Raw genomic sequence first — 22,095 nt, forward strand, 5'->3', positions numbered from 1 at the left:
CAGGTGGCCTTTTCAGATAAATCAATTTTTATGCCCCATCGGACAGATGGGTCGTTGTCATGTACGGCGTGAATCGTCTTAAAGCAGACACTCTGCAGTCAGGATGGAGTGTAATGTTCTGGGGAAACTTTCTGTCGCTTTCCCTGGGTGATCTCGTCATTCTGTGAATCACAATAGACCAACATAAGTCTGCATCTATCATTGTGGAGAATTTCCACCCCTACATGAAGTTTGTTCTTCGGCATCAGGACAATGTAAATAGTCACTCAGCCACAGTGTATATGCTAGGTTCCAAGAACACCAGGATGAGATAATCGAACTTCTCTGGCTATCAAACTCCAAGGTTTGGATTCAATCGAGAACCTGTGGCACCACTTTGATCGGGCTGTTCGCGTCATGGAGTCTCAGCTGAGAAACACAGCCCATACTGCCGCAGCACGGGATTCGGTATGACTCCACATCCATGTAGATAGGTTTCAGAACCTCATTGATACTTTTCTTGTACGTCTCGCGCTACAAAATACGGTTATTCAGGGTTTTGACTGGTGATCACATTAATATGACTCGGGGCTGTATTTCCTCAAACTAGTACAGACCATCTTGGCTGGCTCTGAGAACCAGGGGACTTAACTTCTAAGGTCATCAGTTCCCTAGAACTTAGAACTACTTAAACCTAACTAACCTAAGGACATCACATACATCCACACCCGAGGCAGGATTCGAACCTGCGACCGTAGCGGTCGCGCGGTTCCAAACTGTAGCATCCCCGTTCGGCTAAGGACCATCTTAACTAGAGATGTAGATACATGCTGAAACGAAACCTGTGGCCTGTTTACTAGTTGCTCGAACCCTACTCCAATCGATAAGCTGTATTTTCTTGCCGGTATAGCAAGACTTTCTGTAGCCAAAGAGCTGGCTACCATGAGGGAGAGGCGTGTTGGGGAACTGGTACGTGTAGTATGGAAATACATTTTCCACTGTAAATGCGAATTCACTGACTTGCATAAGGAGCAGTCAGACGAAAACGAGACAGATGGGGAAACAACAAGGAAACTTTTTGTTATTCCAAAAGTAAACACCAGTTAATGGACCAGTTAACTTTTCTCTAGAATTGAAGGAAATCCACTGCTTCAAATACTGTGAAGCTGATTATCAGGATTCTTTAGGTAATTCTTTGCAGTGTATAACGTTTCACCTGACATACCTTTAACACCGTCAGAAAATAATGCTGAATTAAATGGTTCAAATGGCTCTGAGCACTATAGGACTCAACATCTGTGGTCATCAGTCCCCTAGAACTTAGAACTACTTAAACCTAACTAACCTAAGGACGTCACACACATCCATGCCCGAGGCAGGATTCGAACCTGCGACCGTAGTAGTCGCGCGGTTCTGCACTGAGTGCCTGAACCGAATGTTGAATTATTTCCCATAAATACTCGTTCATGGATACCCATTTCCAACAATGGACTAGATGAATTCGATAAATGGACCATTAGATGTATATTCGAAATTTCGTGATTTAATACTTCGTGTATACAATGGCTGGGTGGATTTGAATATGGCCACACAGTATAATTAAGAAAAAGAAAGGACGAGTAATTGGAAATTAATTTTAATAAGAACGAAGAATGTGGATTCTGAACATTAAAAGATTTAAATTAGACCAATATTGAGGTGCAGTGGGATTCTATACTGGCATCATCAAGAAATTCAGTGAAAATTACGCTGCTTTATAAAATAATAGCCATTGCTTATAACAGTGGACAAACCATGAGGCAGTCCAACTCCTTTTCCATAACACAGCAATACAGTCTATCTGCAATTAAAACAGATGTATATTTTAGTATTCATCCTAAATCCAGAGCAGTTTTCATGCACCCATTTCCCATATGCCATGCACTAAATAATGTCTTCCGCTGATCGATTTTGACATGATTCACAAAATAGATCTATTGTGTTGGCGCTTTCCACTTTTGTCGTGTGACTCGCTACAGACAGATTTCTCTTTAGGGTAGTGGGAGCTTTAGCGCTACGTTGTAATTGGTCCTTGTACGGAGAATTTGTCAGTATTAAACCTTTTTATGTGCCATTTCCTGCCCTGACCTTCAGTAACGTGGCAGCTGTGGGATTAGGAGAAATATCTGCTGAAGGAACAGCCAAGCGACTGGGCACAGCAATATTTAGAGCCCTGAAGGAAGACATTCGTGGCCGTCGATTCACTTCGGGCGAAGAGGTGCACACCTGCGTACATAGTTCCAAAGACAACGGCAAAGATTTTTCCATGCAGGCACTGAATGTCTCTTCTCTCATTAGAATAAATGCATTAATAGTTTTGAAATAACAAGCAGCTTACGTGCTTTTTACCAACTGCATCGTCTCCATTTGACTATCTCTTACACAACGAAGCCCCAAAGAAACTGGTATAGCCATGCGTGTTCATATACAGAGATATGTAAATCGGCAGAATACGGAGCTGCTGTCGACAACGCCTACATAAGACGACAAGTGTCTCGCCCAGTTCTTAGGTCGCCTACTGCTGCAGCAATGGCAGGTTATCCAGATTTAAGTGAGTTTGAACGTGCTGTTGTAGTCGCTGCACGAGCGATGGGACACAGTATCTCCGAGATAGCGATGAAGTGTGGTTGTACAACGGGGCTAACGACGACTGAAGAGAGTCGTTCAACGTGACGCAAGTGCAAGCCTTCCGAAGATTGCTGCAGATTTCAGTGCTAGGCCATCAGCAAGTGCCAGCATGCGAACCATTCAACGAAACATCGTCGATATGGGCTTTCTGAGCCGAGGGCCAACTCGCGTACCCTTGATGACTGCACGACTCAAATCTTTACGCCTCTCCTGGGCCCTTCAACACCAACATTGGACTCTTGATGACCGGAAAAATGTTACCTGGTCGGACGTGTCTCGTTTCAGACTATATCTACCGGATGGAAGTGTACGGGTGTGGAGACAACCTCACGAATCCATGAACCTTTCATGTCAGGAGGCTCTGTAATGGTGTGGGGCGTGTGCAGTTGAAGTGGTATGGGACCCCTGATACGTGTAGATACGACTGTGACGTGACACGTACGTAAACATCCTGTCTGATCACCTGCATCCATTCATATACATTGCGTATTCCGACGGACTTGGGCAATTCCAGCAGGACAATGCGACACAGCTCACATCCAGAATTTCTAGAGAGTGGCTCCAGGAACACTCTTCTGAGTTCCGCTGGCCAACAAACTTCCCAAACATGAACATTATTGACCATATCTGAGATGCCTTGCAACGTGTTGTTCAGAAGATATTTCCATCATCTCGTACTCTTACGGATTCATGGACAGACCTGCAGGATTCATGGTGTCAGTTCCCTCCAGCACTATTTCAGACATTACTCGAGTCCATGTCACATCGTGTTGCGGCACTTCTGCATACTCGCGGGTGTACTGCACGATATTAGGCAGGTGTTCCAGTTTTTTTGCTCTGCAAGGTATATCACGGGTAGATTTGTATGTTTTTGACAAAATAAAAACTAAAATTAATTTTTCACTTATTAAGAAAATGAAGGAGTGGCGCATTTGGCTTCTTCAGCTTCAGATACCTCTTTGAAGAACAAATCACAAATCTTATGGCTATTACAGTAGCTACAAAAGAACAGTAAATATTGTAGTACTAGAATATTTTATCAGATGGAATTCCCAGAGTTAAAGGTCATCCACTGACACAGTACTCCACCACCCTCCGTGTAACGCCGCCTGCTCTTCCCCCAATAACCGAAGCCGCCATCTACGACAGCGGCCGCCTCGCCTCTGGGCACGTACTCTCAGCTCGGGGCGAGCAGCGCCCAAGGCCGGCCTTGTCGCACCGCCGTTTGAGGGAACTTTCTCGGTTTAACTTCAGAAAGCTTCGTGACTTCGGCAATCGTTTACTTCTCCGCTGATACACTGTGCAAGACGAACGCCGCAGCGCACAGCACTTCCTGTACTACAAACTCAAATACAGCGCTTTGTTCAACTGTCTGTCGGTCTAAGGAAACAGGATTCTGTTAATTATTGTGGATCTGTAGTTTTAGGATTCCTGTGTTGGCCCTCAGGCTGACAGGTTGTAAAATCTTTTCTTACCACTAACATTCGTACTCCAAGTGCAGTGCAGTGGTTTTGTTCGTATCAGACGTCTCACCAGCAATGCTTCACGCCTGGTCCCAAAAAGGCACGTAGTACAAGACCTGCCCCCGGGTTCTGCATTATGTCCCATAACCTTTTCACTGTTCGTCACTGATGTCTCATTAGTTTTGTCCTACTATAAATACTACGCGTATATTAATGACCTACAGTTGTATGCAAGTGCAATATCAACAAACATGAATACAACTATGGGGAATTTCAGTGCTGACCGGTGTGCCTTATCAAAATGGACACGGAGCGGTCCTCGTTGGTCATTCTGTGCTTATAAGCCCGAAATATCGGAAATCCCTAACGTCTTTAATTCTTCAGTGGACAACAAAATTCAATTTCCCACCCTGAGAATAGAATGTAGGAGTAACAACAGATGAAAAGCTAATCTCAGCTGAGCGCAAAGCTGCAATGTCCAAGAAGGCATCAGCACCTCTTCTGCCCTCCAAAAAATATAAAAAGCCCGTCCCTTTTGATCTCAAAACAAACTTCTACAAACGCCTATATTTCCGACTGTTAATTACGGCGATGTTATCGTGCAAGATCTTTTCCAAGGAAGCTCGCGGCGCCTGGGGCAGGTGATGAACGCCTGTTTTCGGTACATCTGTGGCATTCAAGTACCGAGCGAGGTGGCGCAGCGGTAGCACACTGAACTCGCATTCGGGAGGACGACGGTTCAATCCCGCGTCCGGCAATCTTGATTTAGGTTTTCCGTGATTTCCCTAAATCGCTCCAGGCAAATGCTCGAATGGTTCCTTTCGAGCCGGCTGTAGTGGCCGAGCGGTTCTAGGCGCTTCAGTCAGGAACCGCGCGATAGCGACGGTCGCAGGTTCTAACCCTGCCTCGGGCATGGATGTGTGTGATGTCCTTCGGTTAGTTAGGTTTAAGTAGTTACAAGTTCTAGGGGACTGATAACTTCAGATGTTAAGTCCCATAGTGCTCAGAGCCATTTGAACCATTTTAACAATGGCACATTCCACTTCGGACATCGCGAGGTAACTCAGTATTCCGAGATCCACAGTGTCAAGAGTGTACCGAGAATATCACATTTCAGGCCTTATCTCTTACCACGGACAACGCAGTATGGTTCAAATGGCTCTGAGCACTATGGGACTTAACATCTGAGGTCATCAGTCCCCTACAACTTAGAACTACCTAAACCTAACTAACATAAGGACATCACACACATCCATCCCGAGGCAGGATTCGAACCTGCGACCGTAGCGGTCGCCCGGTTCCAGACTGAAGCGCCTAAAACCGCTCGGCCACAGCAGCCGTCTGATAGTGTTGTAAAACGGAATAATTCAGAGGAAAATAGGTATGCTTTGCGAATCAAGCACCACCCATTTCCTGTTTCATGTTTCTCATTCAAGTACCGAGCGAGGTGGCGCAGTGGTAGCACACTGGACTCGCATTCGGGAGGACGACGGTTCAATCCCGCGTTCGGCCATCTTGATTTAGGTTTTCCGTGATTTCCCTAAATCGTTCCAGGAAAATGCTGGAATGGTTCCTTTTGAGCCGGCTGGAGTGGCCGAGCGGTTCTAGGTGCTTCAGTCAGGAACCGCGCGACAGCGTCGATCGCAGGTTCGAATCCTGTCTCGGGCATGGATGTGTGTGATGTCCTTAGGTTAGTTAGGTTTAAGTAGTTCTAGGTTCTAGGGGACTAAGGACCTCAGAGTTAAGCCCCATAGTGCTCAGAGCCATTTTGGTTCCTTTTGAAAGGGCACGGCCGACTTCCTTCCCCATACTCCCCTAATCCGATGAGACAGATGACCTCACTGTTTGGTCTCTTCCTCCAAACAATCCAAAAAATGTGGCATTCAACTCTTTGATCTCATTTCATTGTCTTATGCACGGCTGTCCTGGCTATGCATAGACAACTGCAGATATTTCGCGTAGATATTTCTTACTCTCTGTTTCCTCTACAGTCTTATCACCGTACATTATCCCTCTACCTCTCTTCAACCTTAACGCACATACCTGAACAACAGGGCAGAAACATTCGTTTCCAGCAGAACAAAATTATTTCTCTCGCATCCTGTCACGCAGCCACTTTCTCGAAGACTTTTTCAGTAGCAGGAGCCCAACACGGAAGTGACCTACCTCATCATATCAGAGAATTGGACTACCATCTTCAGCTTCAAAAGATAGTTAGGGCCTAACGTCTTTCAAATGATAGAGCACAGCAATCAGTCATGCTTTTCTTTCAGGTTTTATTAGGCTTATCTAGATTTCGGCTAGTGCTCAGCCATAATCAATGCTCTGATAATTGCTGGGCACTGGAGGGAATGTAGATTTGCCTAATAAAACCTGAAGAAAAAGACGACTAATTACTGTGCTCTATCATTTGAAAGTCATATAACAGTCGTTGATTGCACCCATATTGCTAACGGAAGATAACTTGATAAGGTATTTAATGACACAACTACTGAAAAAAAAGTGGAAAGTTGTGGTAAGGTCTTATGGGGCCCGCCCGGCTAGCCATGCGGTCTAAGCGCACTGCTTCCCGAGCGGGAAGGCGTGCCGGGCCCGGCACGAATCCGCCCGGCGGATTAGTGTCGAGGTGCCGTGTGCCTGCCGGCCTGTGAATGTTTTTTAAGGCGGTTTTCCATCTGCCTTGGCGAATGCGGGCCGGTTACCCTTATTCCGCCTCAGTTACACTACGTCGCCGATTGCTGCGCAAACACTGTCTCCGCGACGCGTACACCATCATTACTCTACCACGCAAAAACTGGAGTTACACTCGTCTGGAATGAGACGTTCCCGAGGGGGTCCACTGGGGGCCGAACCGCACAATAACCCTGGATTCTGTGTGGGGCGGCGGTGAGGTGACAGGGCTGCTGTATTCTGTTGTGCGGTTGTGAACCACTGAGGGCTACCGCGGGGACGAAGCCTCTCCGTCGTTTCTACGTCCCCTGTTCAATACATACATACATACAAAGTCTCATGGGACCAAGCTGCTGAGGTCATTGGTCCCTAATCTTACACACTATATAATCTAACTTAAACTAACTTACGCAAAGGGCGACACACACACACTGAAGGAGGACTCGAACCTCCGACAGGGGGAGCCGAGCGGACCGTGACAGCACGCCTCGGACCGCGAGGCTATCCCGCATGGCGTAACTATTGAAGCAAGGACGGTGTATGCCTTTTCTCGTCTTCACACGTGTTACACAATTACATCCCTCATCCCAACCAGATCTTCATCAGTTTCCAATGCTCTTAGCTGGTGCGTCTCGCTAAATTTTTTTGGCTCAGAACTCGCTATTGTCGGAAATAACTTTTGTACAGTCATAAGTACATTCTGTATCTGCCACTATTACTGTCATTATTATTATTATTATTATTATTAGTAGTAGTAGTAGTAGTAGTAGTAGTAGTAGTATTGTAGTGGCAACAGTAGAAGTACTGGAAGTATTAACTGTATTAAGTCTTCGTCAGCATTATTTATTCACATTATCTCTACGTATATTCACCGAGCGAGGTAGCGCAATGGTTAGCACACTGTACTTGCATTCGGAGGATGAAAATTCAAATCCACGTCCGGAAGTCCGGATTCAGGTTTTCTGTCATTCCCCTACATGGCTTCTGGCAAATGCAAGAATGGCACCTTTGAAAGGACACGACGGACTTCCTTCCACATCCTTAATACATTTCGAGCGTATGCTCCCGTCTCTAATGTCCTCGATTCGACGGGGTGTTAAATCCTATCTTTCCTTCCTTCTTCTACATAAATTCAAATCGTTTTTAATTCTTTTAATACTGTTTTATTACTATTTGTCACACTGAAATTGTTATCGGCCAACTACAATGTTAAGAGTGTATGATTCAAGATGTAAAAAAAAAATATATATTCTACGCATTTAACGCCTGCCTCGGTACTCTAATCCGATCACTTTAAATAAATAAATAAATATTCGTTTTAGATCAGGATATTTTAGATACTATTCATTTCCTTTTCTGTTCCGTTTTGTGTAGCCTCCTGTTCCAAACATTGTCTTTACTTATTAGCTGCCACTCAGCTCTCATCAGTTCTATGTAGATCAGTGACTTGCCATTATAACAAAGGACAGATATTGCCAACGTTTTGTACAGGTGCATGCGAGCGCATTTTTGCGTTTGATTGACTTTCACTGCTTTTTTTCTATTATTCACACGGTTTTCTTAACATCACAATTTCCTCTGAGATATTTACATCTGCCCCTGGCAATACACTCCTGGAAATGGAAAAAAGAACACATTGACACCGGTGTGTCAGACCCACCATACTTGCTCCGGACACTGCGAGAGGGCTGTACAAGCAATGATCACACGCACGGCACAGCGGACACACCAAGAATCGCGGTGTTGGCCGTCGAATGGCGCTAGCTGCGCAGCATTTGTGCACCGCCGCCGTCAGTGTCAGCCAGTTTGCCGTGGCATACGGAGCTCCATCGCAGTCTTTAACACTGGTAGCATGCCGCGACAGCGTGGACGTGAACCGTATGTGCAGTTGACGGACTTTGAGCGAGGGCGTATAGTGGGCATGCGGGAGGCCGGGTGGACGTACCGCCGAATTGCTCAACACGTGGGGCGTGAGGTCTCCACAGTACATCGATGTTGTCGCCAGTGGTCGGCGGAAGGTGCATGTGCCCGTCGACCTGGGACCGGACCGCAGCGACGCACGGATTCACGCCAAGACCGTAGGATCCTACGCAGTGCCGTAGGGGACCGCACCGCCACTTCCCAGCAAAGTAGGGACACTGTTGCTCCTGGGGTATCGGCGAGGACCATTCGCAACCGTCTCCATGAAGCTGGGCTACGGTCCCGCGCACCGTTAGGCCGTCTTCCGCTCACGCCCCAACATCGTGCAGCCCGCCTCCAGTGGTGTCGCGACAGGCGTGAATGGAGGGACGAATGGAGGCGTGTCGTCTTCAGCGATGAGAGTCGCTTCTGCCTTGGTGCCAATGATGGTCGTATGCGTGTTTGGCGCCGTGCAGGTGAGCGCCACAATCAGGACTGCATACGACCGAGGCACACAGGGCCAACACCCGGCATCATGGTGTGGGGAGCGATCTCCTACACTGGCCGTACACCTCTGGTGATCGTCGAGGGGACACTGAATAGTGCACGGTACATCCAAACCGTCATCGAACCCATCGTTCTACCATTCCTAGACCGGCAAGGGAACTTGCTGTTCCAACAGGACAATGCACGTCCGCATGTATCCCGTGCCACCCAACGTGCTCTAGAAGGTGTAAGTCAACTACCCTGGCCAGCAAGATCTCCGGATCTGTCCCCCATTGAGCATGTTTGGGAGTGGATGAAGCGTCGTCTCACGCGGTCTGCACGTCCAGCACGAACGCTGGTCCAACTGAGGCGCCAGGTGGAAATGGCATGGCAAGCCGTTCCACAGGACTACATCCAGCATCTCTACGATCGTCTCCATGGGAGAATAGCAGCGTGCATTGCTGCGAAAGGTGGATATACACTGTACTAGTGCCGACATTGTGCATGCTCTGTTGCCTGTGTCTATGTGCCTGTGGTTCTGTCAGAGTGATCATGTGATGTATCTGACCCCAGGAATGTGTCAATAAAGTTTCCCCTTCCTGGGACAATGAATTCACGGTGTTCTTATTTCAATTTCCAGGAGTGTAGTTAAAAACCAAAATATTTAAATCACTTCAACCTTTATAAAATCTTGTCATTTATAAAGGCTCTTACTGGATGACGTTTCAAAAAATTGGGACATTGTAAAGGATGAAATTCGAAACGTTTTGATATGAGGAACCTCCAGGCAGAAGTGTGAAATGAAGTTTCGACAGCCACCATTGGGCTGTTGAAAATACACGCAATACCTGTTCGAGGAGATACCAGGCGAGATTCTCAATGAACATTTGGGCCAGAATTGTGGGAGATCACTTAATGGATCTTACCAGATCGTTTGAGTGATACGTGGTATATGAACTTTGTGGTTGCCTTGCCGGAAGTTCTGGAGGACGTTTCCTTGCAACAGCGCGCTAGTTTGTACTTTCTGAACTATGGTGCTCCTACTCACTTTGATCGTCGGGCCAAGGCATATCTCACAGACAACATCTGAAAGAGAGTAAATGTTAATGATTTTACTTTTGTATGGAGCTACAGTCATTTAAAACTTTCTTAAAGATATAACCACCGTTTGAATGTTCAACAAGTTTTGCTTGATAATGTACATTTCGGCCTTATGGCATTATAAAGTGTTACAACTGGTGCATATTGAAGCACAATAAAAGTACAAGTATTAGAAGAATAGCAGGGCAAACAGTTAAATCTATGCTTGGGCTACATGATTTGTTCTCTTGCTTAAGTATTATAAATCATTAGACTTGAGCAGAACCGAATAACAGTCAAAATATGTATCTTCGATTATATAAACCAATTTTGTCAGAAGTAAATGCGAATACATTTGTGTAATATGTTAATTTATTGGTAATTACATGACTTACTTGATATGGTTGTGGAATAAAATACGTGACCAAATCAAAGGTTTTAGACTTTTCTGCACTGTCCCTAAGCAGCCATTGACATAAGTGAAACGATAGTCAAAAATCATCATAAAGGCATCCCAGTTTGCAACACGCGATCTGTGATATGTCTTGGGTACTGTTAGTGGGACTCCGTATTATACAAGCTGGGTACATTATCTTTGAACTGCGTAGAGGATGCCAAGTTATACATTGTTATGAATTACAACAATGTTTAAATAATTGGTTAAATGGTCACACATCGTTGTAATATAAATTCACAATGCTACCCACATGTACACCTATACTGCTATACCATTTACACAAGTATGCAGAAAGACAATAAGCCTCTTATAGTATGACATTCGCTAAGTTTAGGAGGCTCTTATTACTTCACTGTATATTTCTGTTTCTTCCAATATATCCACTTCCTTACTTTTTGGTACTATGTGTAGAATTTTTAAATCTTGATTTATTTCTTTTAGTTGGTGATTAGTGTCTCTGAGGTCTTGAAAAATGTTGAAGAGTTGCTTTCTGTTCTCATAATATGTTCCTTGTACCTGTCTTTAAAGGCACATCCCATCTGGCCAGTGTATCAACAATACAAATGGTTCAAATGGCTCTAAGCTCTATGGAACTTCACCTCTGAGGTCATCAGTCCCCTAGAACTTAGAACTACTTAAACGTAACTAACCTAAGGATATCACACACATCCATGCCCGAGACAGGATTCGAACCTGCGACCGTAGCGGTCGCGCGGTTCCAGACTGTAGCGCCTAGAACCGCTCGGCCACATCGTCCGGCAACAATCACAAGTATCACAAACAGTCTTATATATGCTTGATTTACTCAATGAATTAGTTTTGTGTGCAGCATGCTTAAGGATGTTACCCAAGTTCTTGTTTGTGTGGAAACTTACCTGTACAGTAGTTTTGTCAAATATTGTAGCAATTTTATCTGAGATACCACCAGTGTAAGGGAGAGAAATGAAGATACTCCGTCTTCAGGCCACAAGTGGCCCATCGGGACCATCCGACCGCCGTGTCATCCTCAATTGAGGATGCGGATAGGAGGGGCGTCTGGTCAGCACACCGCTCTCCCAGTCGTTATGGTGGTTTTCTTTGACCGGAGCCACTACTATTCGGTCGAGTAGCTGCTCAATTGGCATCATGAGGCTGAGTGTATCCCGACATAAATGAACTTGTTCTTTATTAATCTGTCTTCTTTGTGTAAAACGATTTCCATCATATTATGATCATTAATAGTCCTAGCTTTCCTATCAAAAATTTGGTAACTGTATATGACTCATATCGATTTGTGACTTCAGTGTGTCGTAGCATCTGCAGATCTTTCTCAACATCGCTGTTCTACAAAGGGAGGTTCACTAGCCGATGTACCATAGCACTAAAATAAACTTTTTTGTGAGTCACTGGATAGCTGAAATGATTGTCAATTATGCAATCCGTGATTTTTGATTTCATGTAGATTCTGAAGGTAAGTTTGTTGCTGTTGTTATTAGTAATTTTCAACTCTAGGAAGTTTGTTGTTTCTGTTCTTCAGTCTCTTTTATAAATTGAATTTTAGGGTGGAGGCTATTTAGATCTACATCTACATCCATACTCCGCAAGCCACCTGACGGTGTGTGGCGGAGGGTACCCTGAGTACCTCTATCGGTTCTCCCTTCTATTCCAGTCTCGTATTGTTCGGGGAAAGAAGGATTGTCGGTATGCTTTTGTGTGTGCTCTAATCTCTCTGATTTTATCCTCATGGTCTCTTCGCGAGATATACGTAGGAGGGAGTAATATACTGCTTGACTCTTCGGTGAAGGTATGTTCTCGAAACTTTAACAAAAGCCCGTGCCGAGCTACTGAGCGTCTCTCCTGCAGAGTCTTCCACTGTAGTTTATCTATCATCTCCGTAACGCTTTCGCGATCACTAAATGATCCTGTAACGAAGCGCGCTGCTCTCCGTTGGATCCTCTCTATCTCTTCTATCAACCCTATCTGGTACGGATCCCACACTGCTGAGCAGTATTCAAGCAGTGGGTGAACAAGCGTACTGTAACCTACTTCCTTTGTTTTCGTATTGCATTTCCTTAGGATTCTTCCAATGAATCTCAGTCTGGCATCTGCTTTACCGACGATCAACTTTATATGATCATTCCATTTTAAATCACTCCTAATGCGTACTCCCAAATAATTTATGGAGTTAACTGCTTCCAGTTGATGACCTGCTATATTGTAGCTAAATGATAAGGGATCTATCTTTCTATGTATTCACAGCACATTACACTTGTCTACATTGAGACTGAATTGCCATTCCCTGCACCATGCGTTGTGCAGTGTGTTTATTTCATTTACAGTGCCATCAGATATGAGAACTTAGTCATCTAAATATCTGTTGTAATAGCAGAGTTTGCTAACTAACTATTTCTATTCTTTAAAATGTTTTGGTTCCAAGCTATTTATAAAAATGACAGCAAGAGCTCCTGCTAAACAACAGCCCATAGCTAGTCCTTCTTCTTGGGTATAAATTTCACCTTCAAAGGCAAAGTAGTTGTTAGCTGTTATTAACTCTTAAAGTTCTATTATTTCAGTGATTTTAGCTAGCGACAACTTTTATGCTTGATCAAGTTTTGCTGTATTATGTCAGTAGTTTCTGTTATGAGAATATTCATGTACATATTTGATATATCGAATGAAACAGGGGCACCGTTGTCTTGAGTTATTAGGTCTTTCATTTTGTGTGCTACGGACTATGTAAAGTACCTAGTATATATAGAATTCCTTAAGTAGTCTGTCCAGCTTTTTGTTATTGAAGTTGTAACACTTGATAATGGCCTAAGGCCGAAATCTAGATCGTGACATAAAATCTGTTGTACAGTCAAATGGTGGTTCTATCTTTCAGAAAGAGAGTAATTATTGTATTGCAATGAGATGCCCAGCCCATTGGCCTGTGCGCTCCCTTATCTCACCCCTCTTGACGTTTTCCTCTAGGTTTATGTAAAGTCCCTTGTGTACTCAACACCAGTAGGAACAACACCTGAGCTTACTAAGAGCATCTTTACAGCGTTTGATACCGTCAGGGGAGGAACGCATGATCCTGCGGAGAAACAGACTAATTATGGTTCGTTGTCGGCCATTAAGTAACGAAATTGATGGTCGTCATAATGAACATTTACTTTGCAATAGTGAAGCCATAGATTCTATTTGCACTACTTGATTGTATACTACCGTCAATATACGTTTTCCAATTAGAGTATTCTAGTGCTTGATGTAGGCTACCGAATGAGTAGAAAGTGCATAGTGCTGTAGAAACTTTTATTTCACGTTTCCGGCTATAGGTTACAGTTCCAAAATTATCAGAGTTTCATCCTTTATCATCTCCCAAATTTTTAAAACCGTCGTTCTGCAATGCCTTGTATCGAGCTTGTTCGACGTGGAGTTTTTCGGCACAGAAGACGGTTATTTCTGTATTGCCAGCTGATATTTTTATGGAGCATTTATCTAAAATATTGTGAGTGTTACGGATATATGTCTGTGAAACTTCTCTTGCAATTTCCTTTACGGATAACTAGCCTGCAAAATTCACTGCTGCTAGATATAATATCGATTGATAGGGCTGTAGCCACACAATATGATCAAAAGTGTCTGGACACCTGGCTGAAAATGACTTAAAAGTTGGTGGCACTCTCCATCAATAATGCTGTAATTCAGTCTGGTGTTGGGCCACTCTTAGCCTTGATGACAGCTTCCACTCTCCCAGACATACGTTCAGTGAGGTGCTGGAAGGTTACTTGAGGAATGGCAGCCCATTCTTCACGGAGTGTTCCACTGAGGAGAGGTATCGATGTCGGTCGGTGAGGCCTGCCACGAAGTCGGCGTCACAAAACATCACAAAGGTTTTCTACAGGATTCAGGTCAGGATTCTGTGAAGACAAGTTAATTATAGGGGTGTTACTGTCGTGTAACCACTCCGCCACAGGCCGTGCGATATGAACAGGTACTCGATCGTGTTGAAAGATGCAGTCTCCATCCCCGCATTGCTCATCAACAGTGGCAAGCAAGAAGGTGCTTAAAACATCAGTGTAAGCCTGTGCTGTGATAATGTCACGCAAAACAACAAGGGGTGATAGCCCCTCCATGAAAAACGCGACCACACAGTAAACACCAACGCCTCTTAATTTTACTGTGCCACTACACACGCTGGCAGATGACGTTCACCGGATATTCACCATACCCACATCCTGCCATCGGATCGCCAGACTGTGTACCGTCATTCGTCACTCCACGCAACGTATTTCCACAATTCAATCGTCCAATGTTTACGCTCCATACTCCAAGCGAGGCGTCATTTGGCATTTACCGGCGTGATGTGTGGCTTGTGAGCAACCGCTCGACCATGAAATACAAGTTTTCTCACCTCCCGCCTAACTGTCATAGTACTTGCAGTGTATCCCGATGCGGTTTGGAATTCCTGTGTGATGATCTAGGTAGATGTCTACCTATCACACATTAAGATCCTCTTCAACAGTGGGAGAACTCGGCCAGTCAACAGACGAGGTCGGCCTGTACGCTTTTGTGCTATACGTGTTCCTTCACGTTTCCACTTCACTATCACATCGGAAACACTGGACCCAGGGATGTTCAGGCGCGTGAAGACGTATGACACAAGTGACACCCAATCTCCTGACCACGTTCGAAGTCCATGAGTTCTGCGGAGTGTTCCATTCTGTTCTCTCACGATGTCTAATGACTACTGACATCGCTGATATGGAGTACCTGGCAGTAGGTGGGAGCACAATGCACCTGATATGGAAAACGTATGTGTTGGGGTTCTGATACTTTTGGTCACGTAGTGTATGTTGCGTTCACCTTCTTGTAGCATATTGCATTCATGTACAGGGTGGTCAGAAAGAGTCTGAAAAGCTTGTAAGGGAGTTGCAGAGTAGGTTGTGCTGACAAATAACTATTAGGGAAAAAATTCGACACGTTGCGCAGTTTCAGAGTTAATAAGCATTGCAGTTAGCCATTCAGGCCTTTGGGCGCGGAAATTCGAGCTGCCCGCCAGACACAATTACTGTCAGTTGTTCACCCAGCGTAGACTCTGGCGCACGAGACTGCTCAGCTTTAGGCTCGGGTCCGATCCTTACTACTGTCCCATGTCCAGTTTTTGTTCGCTTTCTTGTTCTATTTTAGGAAACCAAACGAAGCACATCTTTGCTGACATCATCTCTGACAGCGCGCAACGGCCTGAGTGGCTAACCTCAGTGCTAAATAACTCAGAAACGGCGAGACATACGTTTTTTTCTTAAAAGTTATTTGTCTGCACCACCCTTACAAGCTTTTCAGGCTGTTTCTGACCGCCCTGTGTATGCTAACAGGGGGGAGACAGTCCGTATTCTTGTCTATCCTCTATGATGTTACTGTTTTCATATTTATAATTTGTCTTTAGTTCTTACTATCATTAGTGTTTTCATGTGTATATTGCAAATATGTAAATATTTAGAATGTTATTTTGCGGTATGCGATCTTGCACTAGTATTTTCAGCGGCTTGTGTCAGATTACCTCCCAAGATCATTTCTCATAGTCTTAAAAGGCAACATATGTTTCCACGTTAAATTCTCCGTATTTCTCCACCGAGAGTTTAATTATAAATTAAAAATCAAAGCACGAAAACTTCTTTCTGAAACTATTTTCTTCTCCCCTCAAAATGTTTTCATAAATAAATGTAAATGTCGTGCGACTAGGCCTCCAGCCGGGTAGTGTTCGCCGGGTGCAAGTCTTTCGATCTGACGCCACTTCGGACACTTGCGCGTCAAAATGTTTTCATAAAATCACTGAAGTTTAACTTTGATTATAGTAGTGAACATTTTGCTGCCAGTGTTCGGTAGGGTAATTCCTCTGTAATTATCCAAGCCCTTCCTGTATCGATTTTTGTTTTTATAGATTGGTGCTACGCTAGATTATGCCCAACCTCTAAGAGGTTCTTGCACATTCAGTATCGGATTTTAGAATCTCAGAAGTTCAGATAACCATGACTGGTAGAGTTCTTCAATGATGAGCCAAAACACTACGACCGCCTACTTAACAGCGTATTGGTCCACATTAGAAACGCAACACAGTGGAGATTGTGTATAGCAAGCATTCTGTAAGTCTGTGGTATGTTTGTGGAAGTATGTGGTACCAGCTGTCTATGCCCACGCCACGTAGTTCCGGTCAGTTAAGGGCCGGTAGACTCTGAGGCGACTCTGGTGGCGCCGGCCGCTGTGGGCCGAGCGGTTCTAGCCTCATCAGTCCGGAACCGTGCTGCTGCTACGGTCGCTGGTTCGAGTCCTGCCTCGGGCAGGTTAGTTAGGTTTAAGCAGTTCTAAGTCTAGGGAACTGATGACGTCAAATGTTAAGTCCCGTAGTGCTTAGAGCCATTTTTTGGATCTGGTGACCGATAGCGTCCGTGATGTCCCATTGAGCGCTGATCAGCCGAATTTGTTGGCAAACACGTTTAGTGTGAGTTCGGCACCATGCTGCTAAAGCCACTATAGTTCGATTCTGACGTGGGAGACGAGAAGCACGAAGCGACGAGAGTCGTCAGCAGTACACTTGACGTAGTCCACAGCTGTCATCGTACCTTCGATTAACATGAGGGTGAAATGCCAATCCCTGCATCAAATGTCGCAGCTCTGTAGATCTTTCATTTTGCTACAGTTTTCTAGCCTTGCGAAAACCTGCATGATTATTTCGAAGTTATTCACTAGGTAATTTACATATATATCGACGGGAAGAAGTAGCAACACCAAAAAATAATTAATATAGAGTAAAATTTTGTACATTTCTGCACGTTCAGAGAGCGTGAATAGTTACAATTGAAAGAGAAACAACCCCCGGTCGCTATATTTTTAACAAATTAATCTGGTTTCAACACTGCTAGGAGTGTCTCCTTCAGAATTTAAAACAAAGAATGATCTATATTCTATAACATGGTCACAGAATAATGACTAAAAACGTATGATACTGTATAAGTACGGAATCATCAAAAAAACTGACAGTATTTATATGTTATTTATAAAAAATAAATATGCCAAAAGGGCATTAGTCACAAAGCTATTTAAGATAAAGAAAACTGTGATGGCGAGCCACTGAGGCCTGCTGGTTACTTGCGTGGTGCAGGTTTCAAAACGGAGTAATGCAATTTCGGGAATACATTTGTCTAGGTAACTTATTTAACTGATTAAGATCGTACAATCACAGGTTAAAGTAAGCGGGATATAAGTCATTCCAAACGTGAAATGCTGCTGGCACATTAATAACTGGTATAAACACCAGAATGTTGAAAGAAAGCATGCAAACGTGCATGCATTGTGCTGTACAGGTGCCGGATACCAGATTTTGGGACGGAGTTCCTTGCCTGTTGCACTTGGTCGGTCAATACAGGGATGTTTAATGCTAGTTTTGGATGACGCTGATGTTGGCCGATGGTATCCCGTACATATTGGACTGGAGACAGATTTAGTAACTAAGCAGACTAAGGCAATATGTCTATACGCTGTAGAGCATGTTCGGCTACAACAGTGGTATGTGGACGAGCGTTGTCCCGTTGGGAAACACTCCTTGGTATGCTGTTCATGAATGGCAGCACAACAGGTCGAATCACCAGATTGTAGAAGAAATTTGCAGTCAGGGTGGGGAATAACCACGAGAGAGTTCCTGCTGTCATACGAAATAGCATCCCAAACCAAAACTAAAGGCGCTACAGTCTGGAACCGCGAGACCGCTACGGTCGCAGGTTCGAATCCTGCCTCAGGCATGGATGTGTGTGATGTCCTTAGGTTAGTTAGGTTTAAGTAGTTCTAAGTTATAGGGGTCTGATGACCTCAGCAGTTAAGTCCCATAGTGCCCAGAGCCACTTGAACCATATGAACCAAAACTAAAGGTGTACCTCCAGTGTGTCTAGCACGGAGACAGGTTGTCTGCACGCCCTCCACTGGCCTTCTCCTGATGTACACATGGCCATCACAGGCACAGAGACACAAACGCCTTTCATCAGAAAATGCAACAGACGTCCACTCTGCCATCCAATTAGCTCTCGCGTGACAGCACTGAAGTCGCCAATGGCGGTGGTTTGGTGTCAGTGGAACGCACGCTGCAGGGCGTCTGTCTATGTGCTGTCCTTGAAGAAACCCATTAGTAACAGATCGTTGTGTAACTGTGGTGCCAACTGCAGCTCAAATTGCTGCTGCTCATGCAGTTCGAACATGATGGTCTTCCCTCTCGGTAGTGCCACGTGGCCGTCTGGACCACCGTCTTCTTCCTGCCGTACGTCCTTGGCGATCACCGTCGCCAGTACTCATGTACAGTGGCTATATTCTTGCCAAGTCTTTCTGGAATCTCGCAGCCGGGCGCGGTGACCAAGCAGTTCTAGGCGCTTCAGTCCGGAACGGCGCGACTGCTACGGTCGCAGCTTCGAATCCTGCCTCGGGAATGGATGTGTGTGATGTCCTTAGGTTAGTTAGGTTTAAGTAGTTCTACGTTCTAGGGAACTGATGGCCTCAAATGTTAAGTCCTATAGTGCTCAGAGCCATTTTTTTGGAATCTCGCAGAAAGAACATCCATCTTTTCGTAGCCTTACTACAAGACTTAGTTCAAACTCAATGAAGTGCTGATAATGGCATCTTAGTAGCCTTGAAGGCATCCTTGACTAACATCAGCTCACCACGTCCAATCCAAAAGGTAACCAACGCAAACCGTTACAGCGCGTATTTAAAGCGCTACTAGAGCTACTCTTGGCACGAAAGCTTTCAGATGTAACAACAAGCGTACCAAATTTCGTTTATGACGCACTTCCACTTTTCAATGTTGCGATTTTTTCCCGTAAATGTATATTATGAATAGTAACAGCAGTCCTGCAACACACCACGAGGGCACACAAAGAGAAGATATTGCCGAGTGCACCTGTTTGGCACTTCTCTGACGTCTTATGCTCTTAATGTTGATACATTATTCTACACATGCTCCAGACATGGAATCATTTGGTTTTTTCTTCAGGGTGCTATACTAACCATTTACGAGGAATATGACTGATCGGGTAGGTCGTAGTCATCCGATGTAACAGTACCATCATTAGGAGTTGTAGTTTGACACTTAAAAGAAAAAAAAAAGCCCTCAGTAGTCACGTCCGTCTCGACTGGATGTACCCCTACAGTAGCTTAATCTAACAGAGAGTGTTGTTTCTGAGGCTCGTTGCATTAACGGTGCGCGTGTTTGGTTTGCACAGTGTCGGCAGCCAGTGTGACGCAGACGCGGACGGGTTGCTACGCGCGGCTGGAGACTCCAGAAGGCTTCCTGGACTCTCCCAACTACCCAGCAGACTACCCGCCGGGCCTCGATTGCTGCTACGACATCGCCAGGCCCTCCACCTCCTACTGCGGGGTCAAGTTGTATGGTAAGTCCCACAGCTGGCTGCCATCTTCAACTCGCTTGTTAACGCTGTCTTAACATTTTCAGTCTCAAAAGTATGTTACATATTCGCCAGTGGACTGTCAGTGTTTGTAAATCTACATCTCCGTTAGTTGAGATTCGTGCTGCTGTAAAAAGAGCGAGGCACGAAGCGTTCAACCACTACCACCGTCATACCTTAGCAAAAGAGCTTGCTGAAAACCCAAGGAAATTCTGGTCTTACGTAAAATCGGTAAGCGGGTCGAAGGCTTCCGTCCAGGCACTCTCTGATCAGTCTGGCCTGGCAACGGAAGACAGCAAAACGAAAGCTGAAATTTTAAATTTAGCATTTGAGAAATCTTTCACGCAGGAGAATCGTACAAACATACCGCCGTTTGAGTCTCGTACAGATTCCCGTATGAAGGACATAGTGATAGACATCCCTGGGGTTGTGAAGCAGCTGAATGGGTTGACAATAAATAAATCCCCAGGTCCTGATGGGATTCCAATTCGGTTTTACAGAGAGTACTCTTCTGCATTGGCTCCTTACTTAGCTTGCATTTTTCACGAATCTCTTTCTCAACGTGAAGTACCATCGAGTGGAAAAAAGCGCAGGTGACCCCTGTATGTAAGAAGGGTAGAGGGACGGATCCTCAAAATTACAGACCAATATCCTTAACATCGCTTTGTTGAAGAATTCTCGAACATATTCTCAGTTCGAATATAATGGATTTCCTTGAGACAGAGAAGCTGCTGTCCATGCAGCAGCACGGCTTTAGAAAGCATCGTTCCTGCGAAACGCAAATCGCCCTTTTTTCACATGATGTCTTGCGAACCATGGATGGAGGATATCAGACGGATGCCATATTCCTTGGCTTCCGGAAAGCGTTTGACTCGGTCCCCGACTGCACACTCCTAACTAAGGTACGAGGATATGGGATTGGTTCCCAAATATGTGGGTGGCTCGAAGACTTCTTAAGTAATAGAACCCAGTACGTTGTTCTCGATGGTGAGTGTTCATTGGAGATGACGGTATCACCTGGAGTGCCCCAGGGAAGTGTGGGAGGTCCGCTGTTGTTTTCTATCAACATAAATGATCTTTTGGATAGGATGGATAGCAATGTGCGGCTGTTTGCTGATGATGCTGTGGTGTACGGGAAGGTGTCGTCGTTGAGTGACTGTAGGAGGATACAAGATGACTTACACAGGATTTGTGATTGGTGTAAAGAATGGCAACTAACTCTAAATATAGATAAATGTAAATTAATGCAGATGAATACAAAAAAGAATCCCGTAATGTTTTAATATTCCATCAATGGTGTAGTGCTTGACGCAGTCACGTCGATTAAATATTTGGGCGTAACATTGCAGAGCGATATTAAGTGGGATAGGCATGTAAAGGCAGTTGTGGGGGAGGTGGATAGTCGTCTTCGGTTCATTGGTAGAATTTTGGGAAGATGTGGTTCATCTGTAAAGGATACCGCTTAAAAACACTAATACGACATATTCTTGAGTACTGCTCGAGCGTTTGGGATCCCTATCAGGTCGGATTGAGGGAGGACATAGAAGCAATTCAGAGGCGGGCTGCTAGTTTTGTTACTGGTAGGTTTGATCATCACGCGAGTGTTACGGAAATGTTTCAGAAACTCGGGTGGGAGTCTCTGGACGAAAGGAGGCGTTCTTTTCGTGAATCGCTACTGAGGAAATTTAGAGAACCAGCATTTGAGGCTGACTGCAGTAAAATTTTACTGCCGCCAACTTATAGTTCGCGGAAAGACCACAAAGATCAGATAAGAGCGATTAGGGCTGGTACAGAGGCATATAGGCAGTCATTTTCCCCTCGTTCTGTTTGGGGGTGGAACAGGGAGAGAAGATGCTAGTTGTGGTACGAGGCACCCTCCGCCACGCACCGTATGGTGGATTGCGCAGTATGTATGTAGATGTAGATGTAGATACGTAGAATGAGGTGACAAAAGTCGTGGGATAGAGACATGGACATTCGGTGA

The 22,095-nt window shown here is 44.9% G+C and overlaps 1 protein-coding gene across 1 annotated transcript in view; it reads left to right on the forward strand.

Annotated features, from left to right (window-relative positions):
• The window catches only part of LOC126267754 (neuropilin-2-like), a 215,524-nt gene that overhangs the window by 48,668 nt on the left and 144,761 nt on the right, over window positions 1-22,095 (forward strand). The window contains exon 2 of the mRNA XM_049973058.1: window positions 19,929-20,096. Within this exon, the coding sequence (XP_049829015.1) occupies window positions 19,929-20,096 (168 nt within the window). The remainder of the gene's footprint in view (window positions 1-19,928; window positions 20,097-22,095) is intronic.

Source organism: Schistocerca gregaria, chromosome 4 (assembly GCF_023897955.1).
Source record: "Schistocerca gregaria isolate iqSchGreg1 chromosome 4, iqSchGreg1.2, whole genome shotgun sequence".
Taxonomy (NCBI): Eukaryota; Metazoa; Arthropoda; class Insecta; order Orthoptera; family Acrididae; genus Schistocerca; species Schistocerca gregaria.